The sequence below is a fragment of the Lolium perenne genome, chromosome 4, assembly GCF_019359855.2.
Source record: "Lolium perenne isolate Kyuss_39 chromosome 4, Kyuss_2.0, whole genome shotgun sequence".
Taxonomy (NCBI): Eukaryota; Viridiplantae; Streptophyta; class Magnoliopsida; order Poales; family Poaceae; genus Lolium; species Lolium perenne.
The window spans coordinates 347,808,039-347,832,128 of NC_067247.2; the positions used below are offsets into that span (position 1 = coordinate 347,808,039).

Genomic DNA, 24,090 nt, shown 5'->3' on the forward strand with positions numbered 1-24,090 from the left:
TCGTATTTAATGTTTACGTGTATGCCATGCAGGAAACTAAGCGAGGCATCATCCAACACCTTCTTGACCAGGTATAGGTCAGGTGGCACGCCCTTGCGACAGCATCGGACGTGTGACCAGAAGGCTTTGCGGGCCGTCGCTCTGAGGGACTAGGGCCAGCCGCAACCCTGAGTTGTTCCCGGCTCTACGGTGTTGCCCGTCGCTGCCCGCCGGTGGGTTTCTGACCGCAACACATTCTGGCACGCCCGGTGGGACAATCTTCGACATCCACCGCATCGCCATCTACATCTGAGATGGCGGAAGGCACTCCGGTCAAGTACGAGGATCTGACTGACGAGCTCAAGAAGAAGCATGACGAAATCAAGGCAGTCCTCGAAGCCGACCTCATCGGCTCTTTCCACAGAACCCGCTCCCATGGCATCAGGTGGAAGGGGTTCTCACCTGAAGGCGCGCTCGATGGAGTGGACCTGTCCTCCCCGTCAGAAGAACGCACCAGGTCGCTGCGTCAGGAGATCAACTTCATGGTGGCTCATTCGCTGCACCGCCACTCTGAGAGCCTGGTGAACACTTTGGAGCGTGTCGCTCTGCGCGTGATCCAGGAAATCATGAGCCACCAGTACTCTCCGTCAGGACCAGCTCTGGGGACTTACCAAGGAGAGATGCCACTCCAGTCCCGTCCACCGCTGCCGTTCGCGTTGGCAGCACCAGAAGTGCCGAACTCATCGGCATACGTCGTCTACAAGATTGGTGGTGACCCTAGTGACTACCAATTCCTACATGAGGCGCCCAAGGAGATCCCGCACGGATTCACGTGCGCATACGTGCCAGACTGCAGCAACTGGGCACTCTCGAACCAGGCTGCGACGGCAGGGACTTCTGGAACAGCAAGAGGAACGTCGGCAACAGATCTTGAGAAGCAGACGTGGCTAGCTAAGTACGCCACTCCGACAAACCTCCAGAGCTCAGCTCCTGCAGTTGGCTCAGAATTGGAAAAGCAATCATGGCTGGCTAAGTATGCCACCCCGGCGAATCTTCAGGGTTCGACACCTTCAGCCATCACCGCGGATCAGATTTGTACAATTCTGAAAGGCCAATTCGGCATGATGCCGAAGAGGAGGACAATCGGCTATACCAAGCCGTACCCCAACGAGTACGAATTGATCCCGCTACCACCCAAATATCGGCTCCCTGACTTCACAAAGTTTAGTGGATCAGATGGTTCCAGCTCCATCGAGCATGTGAGCCGATATTTGGCACAGCTGGGCACGATCTCAGCATCAGACGAGCTGCGTGTGAGGTTCTTCGCACAGTCCCTCACATGATCGGCTTTCGGGTGGTACACATCACTGCCACCGAACTCAATCCGGACTTGGAAGCAGTTGGAAGAGCGGTTCCATGAGCAGTATCACTCAGAGGCTTCCGAGGCTGGCATTGCCGATCTAGCACAAGTACGACAGAAGCGCGGGGAAACAGTGTCAGAATACATCCAGCGCTTCAGGACCGTGAGGAATCGATGCTATTCGGTTCACGTAAGTGAAAAAGAAGCAGTCGAGTTGGCGGTGGTGGGTCTCTCATCATCAATCAAGGACGTGGCCTCCCAAGCAGACTACCCTTCATTGGCGCACATGGTGCAGAAGTTGTCAGCATATGAACAGCGCCACCCAGACGTTTACCAGGACAAATTCAAGCGAGCGGTGGTCCTGGTTGAAGCAGATGAGGATGAAGGTGCTGCGGAAGATCAAGAGGTAGCAGTGGCTGAATGGGCTCGGGCAGCAAGCCCCGTGTCCTGTAAGTGGGTTAAGCCACAAGGTCCTCCAAAAGGGTTCGACTTCGACGTGACCAAAGCTGAGCAGATTTTCGACCTCTTACTCACAGAGAAGCAGCTAAAGGTACCCGAAGGCCACAAGATCCCCACGGTGCAAGAGCTGAACGGAAAGCCATACTGCAAGTGGCATAACACGTTCACCCACGCCACCAACGACTGCAGGGTGTGGCGTCAGCAGATCCAAATGGCGATATAAAAAGGACGACTAATTTTCAACCAGTACGCCATGAAGGTCGACACACACCCCTTCCCCGCCGTTAATATGGTGGAGTATACTTACCATGGAGGGTGCCAGCCAGATTTCTCGTGCAATATCAACATGGTAGGACCTGGGCACCACTCTGGTAAGGACGGAGATGAGGGCAGCTGCTCTCATAGCAAGAACACAGAGGAAGCCGCTCCACGCGATCGGCTCCGTCACGATGGCAAGCGCTACATCACAGAGGGAGAAGTGAAGAACATAAGATATCAGCGACCTCTCTCTGATCACCTCCTCAACAAGTATGTGAGCCAGTATGACCAACGCCGACGATACAACGACGATGATGAAAAAGATCGTCTAGCTAGGGACGACAGGAGACGTCGTCGGCATGATCGCGACGAGGAGCGATATGAGCGCCACGCCAGGGAAAAGTCAAGGGAGCAAGACGACGAGGATAGGCACTGGGACTGCCCCTTCTTCAGACACTGCTGGGATTCAGGAATGAGCCGATTGCCAACAATCGGCAACTGCCCGGAATGCAAACAAAAGAAGAAGGATGCATCTAACGTGTCCGTGTTCAAGCGTCTAGGGCCTCTCCCGCCTCGAAGCAAACGCGCTGAGTCCCCTCGGATGGAAGATCTTGAGGATTTGGAAGACAAGGGAGAAGAAGAAGAAGACAGGTACCACCGGCCAAGGTGGTGCCCTGATGAACTCAGCCGTTCCCAAAAGCGTAGGGTTCATCGATTGCGCGGCTTGGAGAAAGCCGAAAGGTTATACCTGCACACGCTAAGGAAGGCGCGACCTGATCTGGCCGCAAAGATCCAGCGAACCCTGGATGAAGAGGGTTGACCGCAAAAAATGGAGTGGCGCCCCAAGCAAAGGAAAGCCGATGATGAGACATCGGCTGGCACAAACATGGTGCTCGTCCTTCCAACGGAGTTTGATGCTCCAGGATTACACGAGGCACCCAATTTCGACGATTGCGAGCACATCAACGTGACACAGGATGGGGCTAGGTTGGTCTTATCCACGGGCCCGGCCGTGTAGCGAACGCAACATCGATGAACGAACGTGGCAATGCCGATCCAGGAGATCGGCCCCAAGGATCTATGGAGGAACGTTACAAAACCTTCATCGAGCAAGCAACATGGAGGCCGATTCCAGCAATCGGCCAAAATTATCCTCACTATACATTCTGCCTGGGTTCAACATTTGATCCAACAGGGAATACCTGAAGAGCCGATACCCTCAATTACTTGAAAGAATCGGCTCGGGGGGCACCTAGGTGGATAAAACACGAGGATAAGAAGTGGAAGTGTCTTTCAAATACCCGGCAGCCCAAGATATTCTTTGATGATGGGTATTGAAGTATGGGGGCCGATACATAAATCAGCCGTAAAAAATTCAATTTTTTTTTTAAGCACAGCCATCGATAGAAAGCCGATGCATGGTCATCGATTCAAGGGGCACGAAGGGAGACGCATGGAAGAACTCCTCAATGGAGTGGTTTGGTGGCTCAGATCCTCTCTTCAGGAACCTCCAAATTCTTTTTGCGAGTATTCGAGTGCAGCATGGACGTGCAGATCAGGTTAAGGATGGGTTGCATCAAATCCGCCAAAGGAAAGGAGCCGATCTGACTAAGCAAGGCGCAAGAAGTGGGCTGAAAAAGCTCGGGGGCAGCTCACCCTGAAGGTTCTCTGCTCTGGGGAGCCGATTTTGTTGAAATCGGCTGGCTCTGCATTGTGACTTGGAGGCCAATGGTGGCACATTTGGCTGACTCACCACTTTTCTCGCCTTAAGTGAGGTTTGGGGGGGGGGGCAGCTTGCCCTGGAGGACCCTTTGCTATAGGAAGCCGATTTGGTTGAAATCGGCTGGCTCTACATCTCAGCTTTTGAGGAATAGTTGCTGCGGGAAAAACGGAGCAGGAGCCTGTCCTGCAGAAGTATCAGCTCCGGCCTCCGGATTGATTCAGCAATGGTCCTAGAGCTCTTCCGAAGACAAAGGTGGCCGTTAATAATACGCTCAGCGACTGCGGGTTGAACCTGTTCGGTTGGAGTTTGAGCAAGGTTCACAGGTTACCATTTGAGGAGATGGCTAAATTGGCCTATCTCGAAATTTATCATAAGAGGTCCATGTGTTGCCATCGGCTCATTGAGCGTTGATCCAACTAACAATCGGCAGATTCAGTACGAAGGGAAATCGGCAAAATCAAGTTAAGGAAAAGTCTTCTTCATTAATAAGAGAGGATTTTTACAATGAAGAGCCGATTGCTCAAAGCAAGGAAGAGCAAAAGAAAGAGCCGATTGCTCCGGGACTACTAATCCTACATAACTAATCCTCGCTAGCATCGTCGTCGGCGTCGCCGTCGGCGCTACTGCCAGAGAATTCCTCGCCGCTGCTGCCCCAGCCGTCGGCCGGAGCTTCCTCTTCCTCGTCATCATCATCATCCTCGCTGTCCGCCCAAGCGCGGAAGCGCTTCGTCGGCGGGTACCCAGCGGAAGAGGAGGAATCATCCTCCTCCTCCTCCTCTTCTCCTTCCTCGTCATCATCCTCGTCCTCGCTGTCCGCCCACATGCGGGAGCGCTTTTTCGGCGGGAGCCTGGCGGAGGGGGAGGCCGTTGTCTTCTCTACTTCTCCTTCTTTCTCCTCCTTGTCGGAGGAGATGGGGTTCGCCCCGAAATGGAGGTCGTCTTCATTCTTGCTCTTCGGCGAGGATTGGAGGGGCAAGCCTGAGGGGGAAGAGGAAGAGGAAGACATTGCTACAGGGGAAGATGGTTTTTTGGCGCTGGTGGACAGAACAGAGCAAGGGGATGAAGTGGCGAACCGTTCGGCACAGATAAATAAAGTGGGTGTAGTGGAGGTTTAATGCCATGACGGTTCTCGAGGACGTTATGCCGAAATTATCAATTCGTGCAGAGAAACCCAGGAGGCGAGGTGAAATGATGGAAGATTATGCGGCAGTTCTGCTCTGCCACGACATGACCCGACGGAAGAAAAGCGTAATGATTTTGGAAATGTCATTTCCAAAACCAGGGGGGCGTGTGTTATCACCAGAATTTGACCGAGTCAGAGGTGGGCCGCGATCAAGATGGGCTTAAAGATTATATACGGAAGAAATACGTGAATCGGCCTTGTGTACCAAGTTTGGGCTAATTGCCGTGTATCTGTACCATAGTAGGATACGTGTCGGTTAGGAGTTAGAGTTTTACCCGTGCACGGTTAGGTGCACGCCTGAATTAGAAAGTCCCCTGGACTATAAATATGTATCTAGGGTTTATGGAATAAACAACAACCAACGTTCAACACAAATCAATCTCGGCGCATCGCCAACTCCTTCGTCTCGAGGGTTTCTCCTGGTAAGCACCATGCTGCCTAGATCGCATCTTGCGATCTAGGCAGCACAAGCTTATTACGTTGTTCATGCGTTGCTCGTGCTGAAGCCTTTTTGATGGCGAGCAACGTAGTTATCTTAGATGTGTTAGGGTTAGCATTGTTCTTCGTATCATATGCTGTCGTAGTGCAACCCTTATACATCTAGCCGCCCTTACACCTATCTTAGGTGTAGGGGCGGCACCCCGCTTGGTCATTGTTTAGTAGATCCGATCCGTTACGGTTGCTCCTTGTTCTTCAAGGATTAGTTTAATATCCGCAATAGTTAGGCCTTACAAAGGGTTGGAGGATCCAGCAGCGTGTAGGGTGTAGTTTGCTAGCCCTAGACAGGATGTTCCGGGGATCAACCTCGTGTTGGTTTTTAGGCCCTGTCTAGGATCGGCTTACGATCACCGTACGCGAGCGCGAGGCCCAATCGTGAGTAGGATGATCCGATTATGCGGTGAAAACCCTAAATCGTCGTAGATCGCTTTAGCTTTATCTTGATCAAGCAGGACCACCATATATTCGTACACCTCGTACGAATCATGGGTGGATCGGCTCTTTGAGCCGATTCACAGGATAACCTGAGAGCCGATCGAGGCTCGTATTTAATGTTTACTTGTATGCCATGCAGGAAACTAAGCGAGGCATCATCCAACACCTTCCTGACCAGGTATAGGTCAGGTGGCACGCCCTTGCGACAGCATCGGACGTGTGACCAGAAGGCTTTGCGGGCCGTCGCTCTGAGGGACTAGGGCCAGCCGCAGCCCTGAGTTGTTCCCGGCTCTACGGTGTTGCCCGTCGCTGCCCGTCGGTGGGTTTCTGACCGCAACAGGCCAAAGGAGATTGCGGCGGAGAAGCTGGCATCTCCAACCTTGCGGCGCCCCTGTGGATGCCGTCGATGACAGCCGAGAGGGTGCGCCCGGAAATGCCCCATAAAAGGACGTGCCCCTCCTTGTTCCATGTGTTCCTCCGGCCGACAAGGCAGTCGGTGTTGTTCATGTCGGCGTCTTACTACGCCTGGAAGAAGTCCGCTCACCAGTCGTCATTACCGGTGGGGGCCCAGGTTGGATCGGCGGCGCCTCAGCGCTGAGGCGAGCACGCTAGGTCCTGATCGCATCCCTCCAGCGATCGGTTCCCGGCGGCGGCGGGACGCCGATCCCGTTGACAGCCATCCTCCAGCCGCAGCTGCTTGGCAGGCACATGTCCGACGGGATAGGATACCACGCATGGTAGAACGCCCACGCCTCCACCACCGTGAGGCTTCCGCACCCGAAGTCGTTCGCCGCGAGGATGCTCTTGCGCGAGGACGACATTGGCGCTGAGGCGAGAGGAAGGAGATGCAACGAGATTGGAAGCGGCGAGATTGGAATGAGGAACGTGGCGAGATGAAGGAGGGGGCGCTCTTTATTGTATAGCGGCGGCAGGCGAGGCGGAAGCGGGACGTTGGCCGCAATAAACGCTGACGCGGATGGCCACGCGGCCATGCACGATGAGACGATTCACTCCGTCGCCTGGGAAAGTTGGGCGCCATTAACGTCGTTTAACCAAAGGTAGGCTACGGGGTTTAGACTTCCGTGTCAATGACACGTCGGGCACACCACTCCCCGCCTCGCTTCTCGCTGTGCTTGGCGTGCCCGAAGCGTCCCCTATGGATCGAGACGGCTCGGGACGTGGGACACCGTATTGAACCGCGTCGAACGAAAAAAGTTTTTGGGGTACGCGGCTAGAAACTAAAAACTGTCTGGTGCGCCTCAAAAACCTTTAGAGATCGTTTTAAGAACGCGGCTGGAAATGCTCTTTTAACACCTAGAGCGAGCGCGAGCGTAAAAAAAAAACGGTGGAGCCTACCAATCATGCCCTTGATTACAGGGCTCCCAGCTGTAGGCGGAGGTACGTTGTACACTTGATCGTTCTGGCCGCCCTCCTCCTCAACATTTATCCATCCATCCGGCCGTCCTGCGCTCCTGTTGCCTCCTCCCTACCGAGGAAAACACCCCAAAACAGTATTCCTAGGCGTGAGTTAAAAAGGGATACAAAGGCAGGCGGGCTACCGGATCGGCTCGTAGCGACAGTAGAATGGCCTTTCACCCGTTCAAAGCGAGAGCCAGACAGTGAGGTGAGGTGCGAATCGAGGAGACCTGATGGAGGTGACCAGTGGTGGGGGTGGGGGCCGGTCACTTCCTGACCAGCTCGTGGCAGACATCTGGCTCCATCCCCCACCACCAGCTTGGCCACGCCAAAAGTCACTGCGCTCTATGCTCCTATGGCTGCCGCAGCTCACTGCTGCCAGCGACAGCTACCTAGCTTGTACCACCTCCCTCACTCTCTGTACCGTCCCGTGCACTGGTTTCGATCCCTGCATTTCTTCCATAAGTAGTAGGCTAGCAGCCCGGTTGCTCGCCCCCGTCCCTGGTCCTTTGCGCAAAGAGGAAAAAAGAAAAGCTCGTCGTCCCCCGTCCGCCCGCAGATCTACTGCTACACCTGTAAGCGTCTCCGCCTCCCTCCCCAAGCTTCCTGTTTCTCTTGCTCGCAGCTAGGGTTTTCTCTACTTCTTCTCTCGTCGCAGTGCGTTGGTGGTGGTGCGGGGGAGAAGAAAGGAGAGGGGATGGCGGGGAAGAGGGAGAGGATATCGATACGGAAGATCGAAAACCTGGCTGCGAGGCAGGTGACCTTCTCCAAGCGCCGGAGGGGCCTCTTCAAGAAGGCAGAGGAGCTCTCCATCCTCTGCGACGCCGAGGTCGGCCTCGCCGTCTTCTCCGCCACCGGCAAGCTCTTCAACTTCGCTAGCTCCAGGTATGTCTATACACATACGCGTCTGACGTCTGAGAATTGATCTACCCTCGATCACATAGTTTGCGGGTTGTAGTTCTTCCGCCCTGGCAGGCTTGAGAGTTGAGATTGATCCGGGTCGGTCGTTGGGCCTACTTTCTTCGTTTTCTGAATGCACGCTCTGATCGATTTGTCACTGTTTCTTGTTTTGATTCGGCGTGCTAATTAATTGATTCCATCAATTTATGTTTTGATTCGTGAGTTCTTGAGATCGAGAGTTCTTGTTATCCAGCTTATTCCAACAGTCTGTCTTCATGTGCTGCTCACTGAGTGATATTTGATGTGCTGTTCACTGAGTACTCTTCCTTTCCTCTTCAAATAGTTAGAACGCATGTGCTTGATTTGGATTTTGGATGGAACATGCCATATATGTTTGTACCTTCTTTTGTTTCATGCTCAGCTATTCTTCTCTCCGTCTATTAATCAACGACGACGAGTCAAACAGTCAAACTATGTGTAGATTCGTTAAGGCTTAGTTAATCATTTTCTTTGATTCCATTTTATATTAATATTTTGTATTGTTGCTCTGTTATGACATGTGGAAGAGAACTATAGAGAGGGAGATTTTTTCTTTCGGCAGCGTTGCCGTCCACTAAAATGAATTGTGTCCTAAAAACGCATCAGAGCTGAATGTCCCAACCGATACCAAGTAAAGTTATGGTGCATATGATTTTTTCATAGGAAAATCCTTTGGAACTCCATCTTACAAATTAAATAACCGCCATAGGAAAAAAAATCCTAAAGGAGTCAAAATCCTCCAAATTTCTCTGAAAATCCTCTAAATCGAAGTGGCTCTTAACCTTGAACTTGACCATGTAGACTATTAATAATCTACCGTTCTAAAAGGATGTGTACCTGAACTTACTGTTGGTACTAGTTTTTGTTATGCAATATCCTCCTTCTAGATGTTTCATATAAGTTTGTTTAAAGTAAAAGTTTGTAAGTTCGACCATATATAGAAAAATATGAACACATACAATATAAATCATAGAACTCTTCTGAATATGTTTTCAGACTATGCACTTTGTCTCATAGAAATTGATATAATTTTCTATATAACTGGTCAAATTTTAACTTTGACAAAAAAAATATAGGTGCAACATATTTTGGTGAAGAGGATATATCTCACGAAATAAGTAAAGTTATGGTGCCAGTAAGTAAATTACAAATAAAGGACATGCGACACAAAACCTTCTCAAATATCCAACACAAATATTAAAAATAAAATTGAAGTCCACAATAAACAATATTTTATAACTGTGAATTGATGGAGCATATGTAATTAGCAAATTAATATCACTGATATGATTCCAATTTTGATGATTATTCAATGTTTATATCATAATTTACAGTGGACCAAAAAGAGGTAGGTATGCATTTTAGAATTATAAAAATGTGTTTTTTTAAGGAAGTGCCCTTACAGTGATATAAAAATGCTAATACAACTTCTGCAAACTTTTTACGAAACAGAGCAGTTTGACCATGATATATAATATTGGGCGCATAAACAAAGTTAAATACCTTTTCATACAATGCAGAAGAGGTTGGACTCATGCGATTGTGACAAGTTCAGTTAGTATAGGTAGTTGACAGAGGATATATGGAAATACTGTTATCTAAATAAATGTGCCCGTTCATGTTGACTCTATCTGCAAACCTTTTGAAACTATTTTTAAAACCTATTATTGCATAAATGCTGTAAGCTATGAATATCTTTACTGTTTGTAAATTAATCCCATGCATGCAATATGAACATATGCAAAATGCATATAGTCCAGACTAGTACAAAATATGATGAACCTTCGGTGTGATGAACATGTTGGACACAAATGTGGCGTTTCTGCAAAATTAATTAGAAAATATGACAATCATTATAACGTCGTGCAAAAATATGGAACATACAAGTATAAATTAGGGACTAAGCTGCATTCTTAAGGAATGATATCGTTATTATAGTTCCACCAAAATGCTTGTGCAGACTACCGTGGGAAGTGGAAGATTTTGTGTGTGTGCGTGTGTGTTTTCCACACAAATGCTTAAGAGATGCTGCATCAAATCTAGTCTTTTCATGGCAAGTAGTGGACTCTGTATATCACTGACACGAGTTGGTTGCGCATGCATGACATGATTTATCAAGATGCATGGCTTGGTAAAGCTACATCTGTACCCGTGTAGAATTAATGGTCAGGACTCTTGGACAGAAATGGTTAAAAAAGTTTGACGAGTCCAATCATATATTATGACCCCTTAAAACTTCGTACCACTAGTCCAAGCTCGTAGCAGCATTGCACATCGGATTCATCCCAGTACCAGTCCAAACATGTACCTTCTTTTCAGGTTGGGCAAATGTTTATGCAATGATATATACCAAACTTGAGTAAGGCAAATAGCAGAGGGCGGAGGACCTGCTGCGAAAAATAACTACATCAGATTTTTTTATGAACAGGAACTACATCAGATTGCCTTTTTCACTCTAGGGTAAAGATACAGGTGTTCCAGTGCGGTTAGGGCATGAGCGCATACACAACTAGCTGCTCCATGTAAAAAAGTTGTCAGAAGCAACATGGTCAATTTTATCTCTCCAATAGAAGTTACAACTTTAGTTAGAAAAAAGAGAGAAGGGACCCCACAAATATGACACTATGTATCTCTTTCTCTCTCCAAAAAGCATGCTTTTTAGGCTTAAGATCCCACTTCTTGAAGAGGAGACTGCCTCCTCATCCGAACCTACTTTGGACCACCCGAACATAGTTAAAGGTGTGAGGCAGTAGCTCTAGAGCAGTGCATTGGGCATGCCCTTAACTCACAGGAGAACGGGAGAAATATGTACCATTCTGCGCAGTGAGACGCACATTGTTCGTTTGAGAGCATCTCCACCAGCGCCCCCAAATAGGCGCCGGTAGGGACGCTGGCACTACCGTATGGGGGCGCCGACAGAACATCCTCTATTTGGGGATGCTGCTCTCACACCGGTGTCCCCCATACGTCAGTCCCGATAGATTTTAAAATTTAAAATCAAATTGTTAAAAAAATATTCATACAAAGTTTGAATGAAATTTATACAAATTTAACGCGAATTCAAACTAAAACACTAAATAAAACATCTAGGTGCGCCGGGAGTCGAAGGCGCTGAAGTCCAGGTCATCGCCATCGTCGCTGGATGGCCCGAAGGACCAGTTGTCGTCCTCGTCGGTCTCCTCCTCGCCGGCCTTCTCCTCCTTTGGCGCCGGCAGCTCCGATGGTCCGGCGAGGTCGACGTAGTTGGCGTCGTGGTCCCTAGCGGACCACACCGCCGCCTGCCGCGGGTCCAGCGTAATATGCCTGTAGTCTTCGTCGACGGAGCGGCCGACCATGTACTGTAGGGCGGGGAACTCCTCGTCGTCGCCGTCGCCACGGAGGGCTGCCTACGCCTTGGCCTCCTTCTCCCACCATTTCTTCTTTGCCGGCGGAAGTGGTGGCGAGGCCGCAGCGTCCTCCTCCTTGATGCGGGGGCGGCGGCCCGACCCCGTCGTCTGACGGGCCGGAGCAGAGGACGCGCGCCTCGCCTCGTTGCGGATGCCGACGCCTCCGGAAGGAGGCGCGGGAGCGGCCGAGCGCGTGCGCGACGGCAGACGATGATCTGGTGCGCGAGCCTCCGGACGCCGCAGTCCTTTCCGGCGCCCTCTGCAGGGTCGGCGCCGGCGCCATGCACACCGCCTACGGGAAGTACACCGGGTCCCGTTTCCTGTCGCCGCGGACGCGCTGGCGGTAGCCATACTCGCGCAGCGTGGTGTCGACGTCGCGGCCGTACCACCAGGCATGGCGGCCGACGGTGTTGAAGCGGCCGCTTGCGTGGTTGGCCATCCGCGCGAGCTCGATGGCGCGCTCGTCTTCAAAACGACGTGCCTAGGCCGGGCTGTTGAGGGCGTTGTCCGGCAAGCTCCTCTCCTCCGGCGTCATCAGGATCCACCGTTCCCTGGCGAGGGCTCGCGTCTGTGCTCCTGGCGGTGGCGACGGCGGCATGGTGAAGCCATCGTTGGAGACGTGCCGGCCGTGTGGCAATTTGTACTGTACTGGCACGGGGATGCGGTGGCAGTACAGTACGTCGGCCTCGTCGAGGCTAAGCTGCAACGAGCGGAGCATGCTGCCGGCCTGGTCATTGTGCGCCATCGTCGGAGGGGTGCTTGGGAGGTTTTGCGCGGCGGTTGGACGGCGGCGGCTAGGGTTGGACGGCGGGGAACAGAGAGAAGTGCGCGTCGCTGGGGTTTTAAGGGAGGCGGCGGACGCGCATTGAAGGCGCGTGGGTAACGTATGTGGACGCCGCGTGGCTAGTCGCCGCCCTCGCCGTTTGGGTTTCCGCGCAGGAGGCCATTAACGCCGATGACCAACCTCCCTGCGTCGTTTCCGATGCGAACCGCCGCGTCCTTTCGCTGACAAGGCGCCTCCACCCGCGAAAACCGTCATTCCGCAAGGCGCCGACGCGACCGATCACGCTCTTGGCCAAGGGGCCGGCACGGGGTTGCCGGCGCTTCTATTGGGCTCGAAAAAGCGCCGGCGGCGTTTGGAGCGCACCGGTGTGAGCCCATTTTCCCTACCGGCCCCTAAAACGCGATCGGGTCCGCTATCGGGGGCACCGGTGGAGATGCTCTGAGAAACGTCTACCTTAATCGAGAAAAGGGAGAAGAAGTAGAAATGTCAGAGTTTGCATGGGCAATGGCTGTTATGCATCTAGTTCTAATTTCTTCCCGACGCTATCATGAGTAATATTTTTATCAAATCATATGATCCATGCATGCAATTCTCTTTGTGGTCTGTACATTAATTGGACTCATCTTTTAGCTTCCCATAAAAAACAATTGGGCGGCCCCCAGCAACTCCCCTCCTCCCGCCGCCGCCTGAGGCGCCGCCGGGCAAAGCCCTGGAGGCGTGGCGGCGACGGCGACGGCGGACTTCCTCGACCACGACAGGCGTGGGGGCGTGGGTTCGCATCTTCGGCGGTGGCGATCCGCATCGGCATGTCGACGGCGGTGCCATGGAGCGGCGGCGACCAGAGGAGGGAGAGGATCTCCATCGTTGGGCGGGCGGCGGCGGTGGTTCGGGTCCAATCTGGGTCCTGACGGGCTCGGGTGGGCTGCGATCATCCTGCTGCATTGACAATGATGCCGGCTTCGTGCAGGTTTTTGGGTTCGTTCCGAGGCACGAGGACGCCATGGTGACTGTCCTGGGCATGGTGGTGGTAGCCTCCTCCTTCACCGGAGGTGGTCGGCTGGTTGCTGGGGTGGCGGATCACGAGATCCGTCTACTCCGGCGATGAAGATCTAGTCGACGACGAGCTAGCGGTGAAGGGGCCACCATTGAAAACCGCGCCTTGACATCGCTCTTGGAGGATGATGGCGGCATCTATTGGCGCCATTCCCTTGCGAAGACATTATCTTTGCTGGCCTCTCCGCTGGCTCTTGCCGAGTTGGGGACTAGCGGCTGTCGGTGGAAACCGTGCCACGATTGGCGGGTGATGGCGGCGTTAAGCGTCGCTTTCTTCTTGGAGGCATCGTCGTCGCAGTCTGCGGCTACTCACTCGTGCTGCTTCGGGGGGAAACCCTAGATCTGGGTCTCCTGGATCGGATGATGACGGTGCTTCCTGCGTCGTTCTTCCTCTTGGGCATCATTTTTGGAGCAACGGCTAGATGGAGGCGGATCTTTGGTGGAGTGGTGTTCATCTACCACGTTGACGTTGATGATTCTCGGCGGCATGGAGCTGCAGGGTATCGAAGACGGGCGCGGGCTGCTGGACGCGTGCAAGATGGTGGAGCTGTCTGGCGTCATGGTGACATCGACGGCAGGTCTGACATGGTCAATGTGGTGATCCCTCTTAAAGATGAGTGCGAGGAAGACGGCGATAGCGATTTCTGTGGCATGTGTGTTGGCGTGCGCTGAGAGTCTGCTTGACTGGATGTGCTTCTCACCTGCTATTGGGCGGCTTGGGAAGGCATTTGATTGTTTGGATGATGTGAGTTGGTGTTTTGTCACCCCTCATCCCTCTATAGGTTTAGGGAGGTGGCTTTGAGTTTGCTCTTTTGTATTGCTCTTGTAAGATGTTGTGAATAATCTAATAAAAAACCGTGTGCATCCCCTGGATGCAGAAACTGGGTGATTTCCCCCATTTCGAAAAAGAAAAATTTATAGCTTAATTGTGGTTCATACACTAATTTGATAGGGACGGTTGTAGCTAGCACTTTTTTTTTCTTAATTCTTTTTGAGAGATACTAGCTCATTTATATGAGCCGTTGCCTTGTCCAAAAGACTAAGAGATGTCTAGCACTAGTCATGCCCAACAGGTATTACTATGTTTTCGATAAAGGAAATATATTAGTATCGTGAACAAACCGATCACATCGTCTCAAATACTATTTTTTCTGACTGTCATGGATTGGTACCTGGATTTTGTGTTAGGGCAAGGACTCTTAGCCAGATATAACCCCTCTATAGCTTTTTTCAGAAAGTGTGGCTAAGGACACTACCCGCTAAAAAGTGGCTATAGATTTTTATGCAGGTTGCGGATATATCCTATAGCCCGCTATTTAAAACTATGTCTTGGCCCACAAAGGAAATGGAGATTGTCTGTAGCGGTCTTGGTTAGTAATCCGTCTCACAAAGATTTTTCTCAAAACATATTTTTGGCGCATGCCTTTCATGAAATATTCAGTTTCCATAGAGACTTTCGAACATGGGTGATCTGCTTGGATGTTATGCAAAAAATTGGGAGAACAAACCTAGTCTTTCAAACCGTAATCTCTTCGAATTATTGTTGACACACAACACCAATTCATTCACATCCATCTCAAGCACCCATATATAAATACCAAATCTTCCAATCCATGTATCCAACCCATGGAAATATATAATCAAGTTTATAGTACAACTCAAACATGTTAATATGGATTGGAAGAAACACTACAACATGGTAGGACATACAAGGCGTTTATATCCCCCAAGCAAGATGGCTAAGCACCATAGAAATAGTTTGCACAATGCTTAATGACCACCACGGTAAAAGGTATCACAAAAATAATTTCCTTAGCACTTTGTCTAGCTTGGTGGTTCAGTATCTTCATGAATTTAAGGAAATGGAGATTTTTTTGTAGTGGTCCTGGTTGTAATCCGTCTCGCAAAGATGCTTCTCAAGACATATTTTTGGCGCATGCCTGCCATGAAATATTCAGCTTCTATAGAGGCTTTCGAACATGGGCCTGCTTGGATGTTATGCAAAAAATTGGGAGAACAAACCTACTCTTTCAAACCATAATCTCTTTGAATTATTGTTGACAACACAACACCAATTCATCCACATCCATCTCAAGAACACGTATATAAATACCAAATCTTCCACATCCAAGTATCCAACCCATGGAAATAAATAATCAAGTTTACAGTACAATTCAAGCGTGTTAATATGGAATGGAAGAAACACTACAACATGGTAGGACATACAAGGTGTTTATATCCCTCAAGCTAGATGGCTAAGCACCATAGAAATTGTTTGCACAATGCTTAATGACCACCATGGTAAAAGGTATCTCGAAAAGGTATCACTATCTTCATGAAATTTGTTCTACGAACACTTATTGCAACATGATATATAAAATAATGACACATTTGGACATGGTGAGTATCACTATCTTAATTTGTTTAATTTCAATTAAGGCCTAAAATTTCATCCGTTCAAATCAAAAATTCATTTCATTCATTGGGGTTTGATCCCTCGTTGTTGAAATCCTAGATCCATCAAACAAACTAAAATGGAGGGTTCAATTATCCGTGGATAAAGAACAAACCTTCAATGTTTAGAGACTTCTTCCTTCGTCTTACCAAAATCCTTGAGCAAGTCATCATTCTACATGCAACCCTCCTCACACCGGAGGCAAATCTGTACTCCATCTTCCTCGGTGTGGATCGGCACACCATCATCATCACAGTAGATTTGAGGAGAGAGATGCACACAATTAGAGAAGATAAATAAAGATAAGTAAAGAACTAATTTGGATATTGAAGAGAGAACATAATGGCAGGTAGGGAACATCGGAGGACTCGGGCTAGACTTCCCCGGGGGAAGAGACATGATATTAACCCACCGTGAACATTTTCGCATGTATTGAACTTGTATACAATCTCTATATGAGGCCAGTCTAAGGGAAGGGGAGTGGGGCCATATAGGGTTTATAATTGGCGGTGTAGGAGTTGGCCGATAAGGTGGGAGTATGGCTAGTGTTTACAGGGGAGGAGTGGGGAGCAATGATTGCGGATTTGTATGAGGGTTCTCTAGAAATGTGCTGCGAGAGTGGAGGTTAGAGTTTGTTATATGGTTCTTTGAGCAAGTGTGGCACAACATTATGCGGTGTTGTTGTGCAATGTCCCATAGTGGGTCTAGTGGGTTGACTTTGGTGGTGGGAGACACTTGTCGGCAGGAATCAGCACGACCAGTCCCGCTTGGTCATTGAGCACTGAGCTGAGGTGCGATGAGCGGTCGTGTCACGCACTACAAGATGGTTGAAGGTATCTTCCTGCCCCTTATTCACTTGAATCGCCAAAACCGGTGTGAAGCATTCATATATGTTGTCGTTCTCCTAGCACGACATTTACAAATGTTGCCTCTTACTTTCCACCTATCCCATTGTATTTACGTTTCGTGATAAACTCTATAGTGCCACATTTATGTTGTTGCCTTTGATGCATGCCCTGGAAAGTTGGATGTGTCATTGTAAGTTATTTTCTAAAAGGTCCTCTCCTCCAGACGACCAAGGGGGGAACCCTAAATCTTCCTTGCCGCCAGCACCCCCTCCCATTCTTCCTCCCTCCACCACTCCCTAAGTCTGTTATCGGCCTAAGCGCTGCAACACCGATGATGAGGGCGGCGGGGATTTGCTTGGATAGCCCTCGCACGGTGGCGGGGAGGGAAGCCACCAGGATTGAAGCTTGGTCTCCGCCGCTGGGGGCGTCGCTCGACAGTGCCTCCGTCTGCCTAGCAGGGGTGGCCGATGGATGGTGTGTTGTCGATGGCGGTCTTTGCGGGGACCATGGAAGCTGGGGTAGCGGCCCTAGATGGTGGTGGTGGCACCGACATCGGAGTTGGTGATAGTCGAGTTGGCTGCAGGTTTGGGGGAGGAATGGCTGCCGGTGAAAATTGAGCCCAACTTCAGTCGTGGTGGACGATGATGGCGCCTTCGTGTTGCGACCTTGTTGAATGCATTGTTGCTCTAGCCTTCGTATTCTCGCCCGGGCTTCTCTGCAGGAAACTACAGATTTTGGTCTACCGAATCGGACGATCATGACGCACGGCGCCGTTCCCCCCTAGGGTCATCGTTTTTGGAGCAGATGCTGACTGGAGGCGCTCTGAGGTGGATTTGCAAGGTTCTTACCGCGTTGATGACTATGGGTCTCAGTGGAGCGGTGCCACGGAGTCACAACGGAGGACGCGTGCTGAGGTGCAAGCATAAGGAGGAGGCTTTGTATGATGCCATGGTGGCATCATTGGTAGTATCATTGATGTTTATGATGATCTTAAGCATGAAAATTGCCTGGCGGCAGCGTGTACATGAGGTGCTCGTTAAGAGTCCGTTACACCGGACGAGCGCTCTCATTTCGCTTATAGGGCGTCTCAGGGTATACGATATGATCCTGATTCGTAGCCGATGGAGGGATTTCGTTGTTTTCCACGCATAAAGCTGTGTTGACATGATCTTCACCCATTGTCGAGTTTGTAGGTGTCGTGTGGAGGCTTTAGTTTTTTTGATGTATGCTCTTTATCCCACCTTTGTTGGATAAATTAATAAAGAAGGTTGTGTCGTTGCCTAATCGACGGTACCTCGGAGGAGGGATCCTCACGAGGGGGAGAAGAAGTAGGGGCCATAGGGCGGAGTGCACACGGGACGGTGGTACGCAATTTACCCAGCTTCGGAACACCTGCACGATGACAGGGCCTACTGCTGCTTGTCTGGAATTATCTGGGCGTTCTCGCGTTGTTACAATGAGTTGTGATCGTCTCGCTTCTAGCTCGAGATCTGCCCTAAAGGCTCCTAGGATCCGGCTTATATAGGCGCACGGATCTAGGGTTTACATGGAGAGTCCTAGCCGGATTACAGGTTGCCTAACTACGGTACAATGTCTTGCCGTGTACGTCAAGGATCCGCCTTCCATCTACGTCGTACTGGATCCGGGTTCCTTATGGGCCTCCACGGATCCGGCTTCCTTCATGGGCCTTCACGGATCTGACTCCTGGCATAGACCTCTTCGGATCCGGGTACCTCTGTAGGTCGGTTCGGATCCGGGTACCTCTGTAAGGCGGTTCAGATCCGGCTACCTTCCTAGGGCGGTTAGGATCCGGCTCCTTGTTCCTGGGTTGGACATCTTCCATCTTGATCAACAACAACTGGGCTGCCCGGTGGGCCATATGCCATCACCATCATCTGTGGGCCACCCGGGCTTGCCGGAATCGGACCATGTCGATGGTATACCTATGAAGTATATCCACAACAGGTTGTCTGCATCTTTCCCCCCCCCCCCCCCCCCCACACGCACAGACGCAGACACAAACATAGACTCAGACACAAAGGTTGCACGTTTTTCTACCAATAGATTCTTTTTGATAAAGGTAATATATTAATATCGCTAAGATTCCCATTACACTTAGTATCTGCACCAACAAAATGTCCAAAGACATCACGGTGCACACAACCAAGTATTATTTTTTAAGATAAAGAGAGAAAAGAAAACAAAAGACCATGCTACTAGAAGGTGCACACAGTAGAACTCTAACCACCACCAAAGACTCACTAGTACAAAATAGCCTACCAGTCGTGTGTCATTTTTGCCTACCAGTCTTGGGCCCTGACCCGCCACTGGTACCTAGACAGTGTTAAGGTCTTACTAGTAGCGTGTGTACTCGGCACACAACTAATATGGTAAGTACTAGTCACGTGTGGGCCTGGCACGCTGCCAATAAAGTATTAGTCGTGTGCGCCGGTCAGGTCCGCTGCTAGTGTGATTTTTTCGCAATTTAAAAAAAAGTAGGGACCATTGCTCAACTGTCCACATGATTTTACACAAAACACCCTAAAAATAACAGAAAGCAGTCGAGTCTATGTCGCCTCTTGTGGAGTTGACAAGAGGAGATGGCCAGTAGGAGGTTGTCGGAGAAGGCGTCAGCTGTGGCGGAGCACGGCATCGGAGTAGGTTGTCGGCGGAGGCGGAGCAGGACCAAGAGGTGGGCGGAGGAGCAGGGCATCGGATGTGGGCGAAGTAGCAGGGCGTCGGAGGTGCTCACCGTCATTGGAGAGGAGGCGGTCACCGTCGCCGGAGAGGAGCTGGTCGCCGGAGTGGTGCTCATCTTTGGGGAGAAGGAGGAGAAGTGGAAGAGAAGGAGAGAAGAAGGTGGAAGAGGAGGAAAGTAGAAGGTGGAGAAGTGAAAGAGGAGGAGAGAAGAAGGTGGAGAAGTGGAAAGAGTAGGAGGACAGAAGGTGGAGAAGAGGAAGTGGAGGAGGGGATAAGGTGGAGAAGTGGTAGATGAGGCGGGAAAATTTTGAAATGAAAGAGAGGGAATTTTGTTTCTGGCATTTTTTAGATTTAATTTTTTTATGCTGAAATCTAAAATCTGAAAAACCTCTATTTTCCTTTTCGATTTTTTGGAATCTAAAAATTTGCTAAACGGCCAAAGGTTTGTTGAAATCGGATGTAAAAAATTTCGCGGATACATTTTCATATAATTTTTTTCATCGGAGATTGTATGCAACCAGAAAAGGCATTTTTAGCGAAACATGATGCCATTTTGCATAATAGTATATCAAAATTTATGTTTCTTAATTTTCCTTAAAACTAGATGACATAACACTTGGCCACCTCGAAGGATTTTATTTTTTGAATTTTTTTTTATTTTTTTAGACCTAAAAAGGTGTTATCGATCCACCTACTAGTCGCGTGCGCTACTCTCCGCTATGCTACCGGTCGTGTGCGTTTAGACTGGTGTGTTGCCAATGAGCGTCTCCCTATAAGTTTTTCCTACTAGTGACTGCACCTGAACTATAAGTGAGATTCTCCAAAGCAACGCCTCCAACAAGAAAACAATGCACAAATATTGCCGTCGCCTGATTGTAGATCTTGAATTTTCACCCTACAAAAAGTTCGAGTTTTCAAAATAATTAATACCTTCAACAAAGCTATTGTCAGGTACAACCAATGAAGGTTAGATATTGGATTTTCATCCTAAAAATTGTGACTTGGTACTGGAGAAGCACCACCAAGAATGCAGTCACATGTGCTGCCACCCCGCTTACCAAGGCTGCTGCCGCAAGTCGCCCACACCCGACACACATGCAGAACGTGTGCCACATTATCCTCATCGCAACCTGTATCTTCTTGGCCATTACCAACCTCCGATCGCAGCCATCATGTGACGTTCTCTACCCCTTTTAATTTCATGGAAATTTATATTAAGACATATTCCACGGCACCAACAAAAAGCGAAGCTTCACACCTCGCCCAAATAAAGCCACTCTGGCTAAAGATAAATGGCGCGCATGACCGCATCAATTTCGCTCTAGATATCCAGTAACGCCAATCTCCAAGAGGAAGACCAAAACACGTCGGCTGTCAGAACGAGTAGACCGACAAGCAGCAGATCAATGCCTTGGTGCTCGAAGAGGAGGGCCAGACCACCTTTATTTTCTGATGCTGACAAGCAAGGCCCACGCTACCATCCGCCAACTGCGCAGATCAACTCCACGCAGCCCCTGTATGAAAGTCCATAACCTGTAGTACAGATTCTTTTCTAAATTTCTTATCTCACCCATTAAAATTTAGAAAACAGAGGTGTGTTACACATTACAGAGAGAGGTGGTCTCGCCACAGATCGGCGGCGATGCTTTTATCCGTTTTCTTGAAACGATAGGACCATAGAGTGAGATCAGAGGTTATGTTTCATTACAGTGCTAGTGTTGGTCGATGCCTCTGAATACTTTTGCATTTCTTGCGTCCTAAATCTTTCAAAGTATGATCTGAGCGACGGAGTTCCATATGGAGCATGGGAGGTTGGCAGGTAGCATTGATTTCGGTAGACGGCAGAAGGGTTCTGAATCGGGGCTGATGACGATCCTTTGCCAAACTGCAACAGCAGCAAGACATCAAAAGAACAGAGGGTGCAGGTCTTCCTGGCTCCGACACGTGGGGCATTCCTCAGAGACGATAATGTTTTTGTGCTTGGCAAGCTGATCTGTTGCTGCATTAGTCAGTCGATTACGTAGGCCATTGGCAATTCCATTGTGCAGAACCTCATGTAGAAATGCGTTTTGTTGGGTGTGGTGGGAGTAGATGCAGGGGGTGCTGTAGCTAGTGGTTCAGAGAGTAGCCATCTATCATGCCAGAAGAAAATTGCATGTCTATTGCCAAGCTCGCATTGTGTGAGCTGCGAGAGTATAGTGATGTGTTTATTGATGAGGGCACCTAAGTATAATGGGGAGGATGTATGATGTGAGAATTCTGAGTGTTGAAGCAACCATTGTTTCCAAGGGAGGTTTTCTGCATGCAACAATTTGAAGCAAAATTTTAGAAGCAAACAAACATGCCTAAGAGATTAAGGCCAGGCTCTAGCGCTCTGCTTTTGAATGCTCAATGATTTCGTCTTCTTAACTGATGCCTCCTCTTATAAACACCTAATAAGCCTTCGTTTATCTTTTTTAAGGAATTCATTTAACTTTTTTTGTTTATTTAGTATAGCAAGGGCATCATTCATCTAGTCCTTTTAGGCGTTATAGTTTCATGAGGTGTACCCATCACATGGAGAATATGATGGGAGCTTTCACGTGGAGATGTGTGCAACGTGTCTTCCTTTGCTGTAGTAGTCTGGCCTCCTTAATCCACAGGATCCCTTCAAAACAAATCTAGGAGTAAATTAATTAAACTATTGATTGTTTGTTTGGGTAGCTTATCAAGCACTAAATAATGCCGAAATAAAACACTGTACACTGATTAATTTATGTTTTCTACATCACTGAAGCATGAACCAGATTATTGATCGGTATAACTCCCATTCCAAGACACTTCAGAGATCAGATGAGCCATCTCAGTTGGACTTGCGTGTAAGCTAAAAAAAAACATATGCACCACCAGTACCTGCAGATAGATTTGCATATGCATGTAAGTGATTTAATTTCTGTCATATGGTAGGAGGACGGCAATTGTACAAAACTAAGGGAGGAACTTGCAGAAGCAAGTCTTTGGCTCCGGTAAGATTGTACTGTTTCTTTGTCTAAAACATTTAGTAACGAATTTCATTAGACCAACAAGTTCACTCAAATCACGAAGAAAAGTGCAGAATGCCACTTCGACAACTTGTTTGACTGTTGTAATGGTTTCACATTTGCAATCTTCTTTAGGCAGATGAGAGGAGAGGAGCTGCAGAGCCTGAACGTCCAGCAGCTTCAGGCTCTCGAGAAGAGCCTCGAGTCTGGGCTCGGTTCAGTGCTGAAAACCAAGGTACGCGTGACAACATGAAGCTATCTGTTGGATGGAGTGATGTTCTTGGTGAGTTGCACACCTTAACAATCTCCATAATGCAGAGCAAAAAAATCATGGACGAGATCAGCGAGCTAGAGAGAAAGGCAAGTGGCCCGTTTCCCCCGGCCTGATAATGTTTGCATGGAAACTTCAGAAAAAAAAACGTAGTTGAATTTTTCAGGTATCAGTTTTTGTTTTGCCAACATGTAATAGCTCCACTTGTGTTCTTGAACAGAGAGTGCAACTGATAGAGGAAAATTCAAGGCTAAAGGAGCAAGTGAGTCCCTCCATTTTTTTTCCGTATTCTCTGTGTTGTTCTACTCCCATTTGATTGGATGATGATCTGAAGTTGCAGGCGTACAAGATGGAGATGCAAGTCGCTGCTGATTCGCCAGTGGTGTATGAGGAAGGGCAGTCGTCTGAATCTGTCACCAACACTTCGTATCCACGCCCTCCCCTCGACACCGAGGACAGCTCTGACACGTCTCTCAGGCTCGGGTGAGTTCATGCCACAAGTACCATCCATACCTTCAAGCATTCAACTCACAAGCCAAGTCCTGTATGAAATGGCATATGATTTATAGAAATGGCATTCATGGTATGATTTTTGTGTGCTGCAGATTACCACTTTTCAACTCAAAGTGATTGTCTGGAAATTATCTCAAGCAAAGTGATGCTGCTGGTTACGACAACTCCTGAACAGATCAGTGATCAGCGCGCCGCATCGAATAAACCGTTTAAGCATGCTTGGATGATGTGTGTAATCTAAGAGATGACTGGCTTTTGTTACATGTAGTATAGTGCAGCATAATAAGAGAACAGGTTCTTTTGATGTTACCTGCTACTTTTTTTTTCATCCTTGTCCTGTTTTCTGCCATAAGGTTTTAGTAGCCCCCTGGTGATCTATCAGAACTCAAGAGTTGTTTCAGCCACATGAATTATTGATTTCAACATAAAAAGGGTCTGTTAGGATGTTCTTCACGAAGCAATATCCTTCTTTGAGGAAAACTTCCGTGCTAGTGAGTAGTGTGAACAAATAAAACAGGGTTAGAAGAATTTGCATGAGAAGAAAATTTGTCCTTTGCCCCTGGTGATCTATCAGAACTCAGAGTTGTTTCAGCCACATGAACTTTTTTTTTTTTTGAAATAAGAGGTGGTATTATATTAAAGAAACACAAGACGGGTACAATATGCATATAGGCCCCTAACATTACTCGCCCTAAAGAACCTAGTATTTGAGAATAAGGCCTGTAACTTTACAGAGAACACCCCAGAACAAAGAATGGAAAAGCAATCAGGTCCTGGAGCAGCGCCGTCGCCGCTCGCCGGCTTCCTCGA

At 49.1% G+C, this 24,090-nt stretch overlaps 1 protein-coding gene across 1 annotated transcript; it reads left to right on the forward strand.

Moving 5' to 3' along the window:
• Positions 1-7,643: 7,643 nt before the first annotated feature.
• Positions 7,644-23,737, forward strand: LOC127297018 (MADS-box transcription factor 47). Its single transcript, XM_071819421.1, has 9 exons — positions 7,644-7,886; positions 7,970-8,196; positions 22,253-22,334; positions 22,423-22,481; positions 22,632-22,731; positions 22,815-22,856; positions 22,988-23,029; positions 23,102-23,250; positions 23,373-23,737. Exons 1-9 carry the CDS (start codon positions 7,659-7,661, stop codon positions 23,395-23,397), a joined length of 954 nt encoding a protein of 317 aa, XP_071675522.1. The 5' UTR covers positions 7,644-7,658; the 3' UTR covers positions 23,398-23,737.
• The last annotated feature ends 353 nt before the right edge of the window (positions 23,738-24,090 follow it).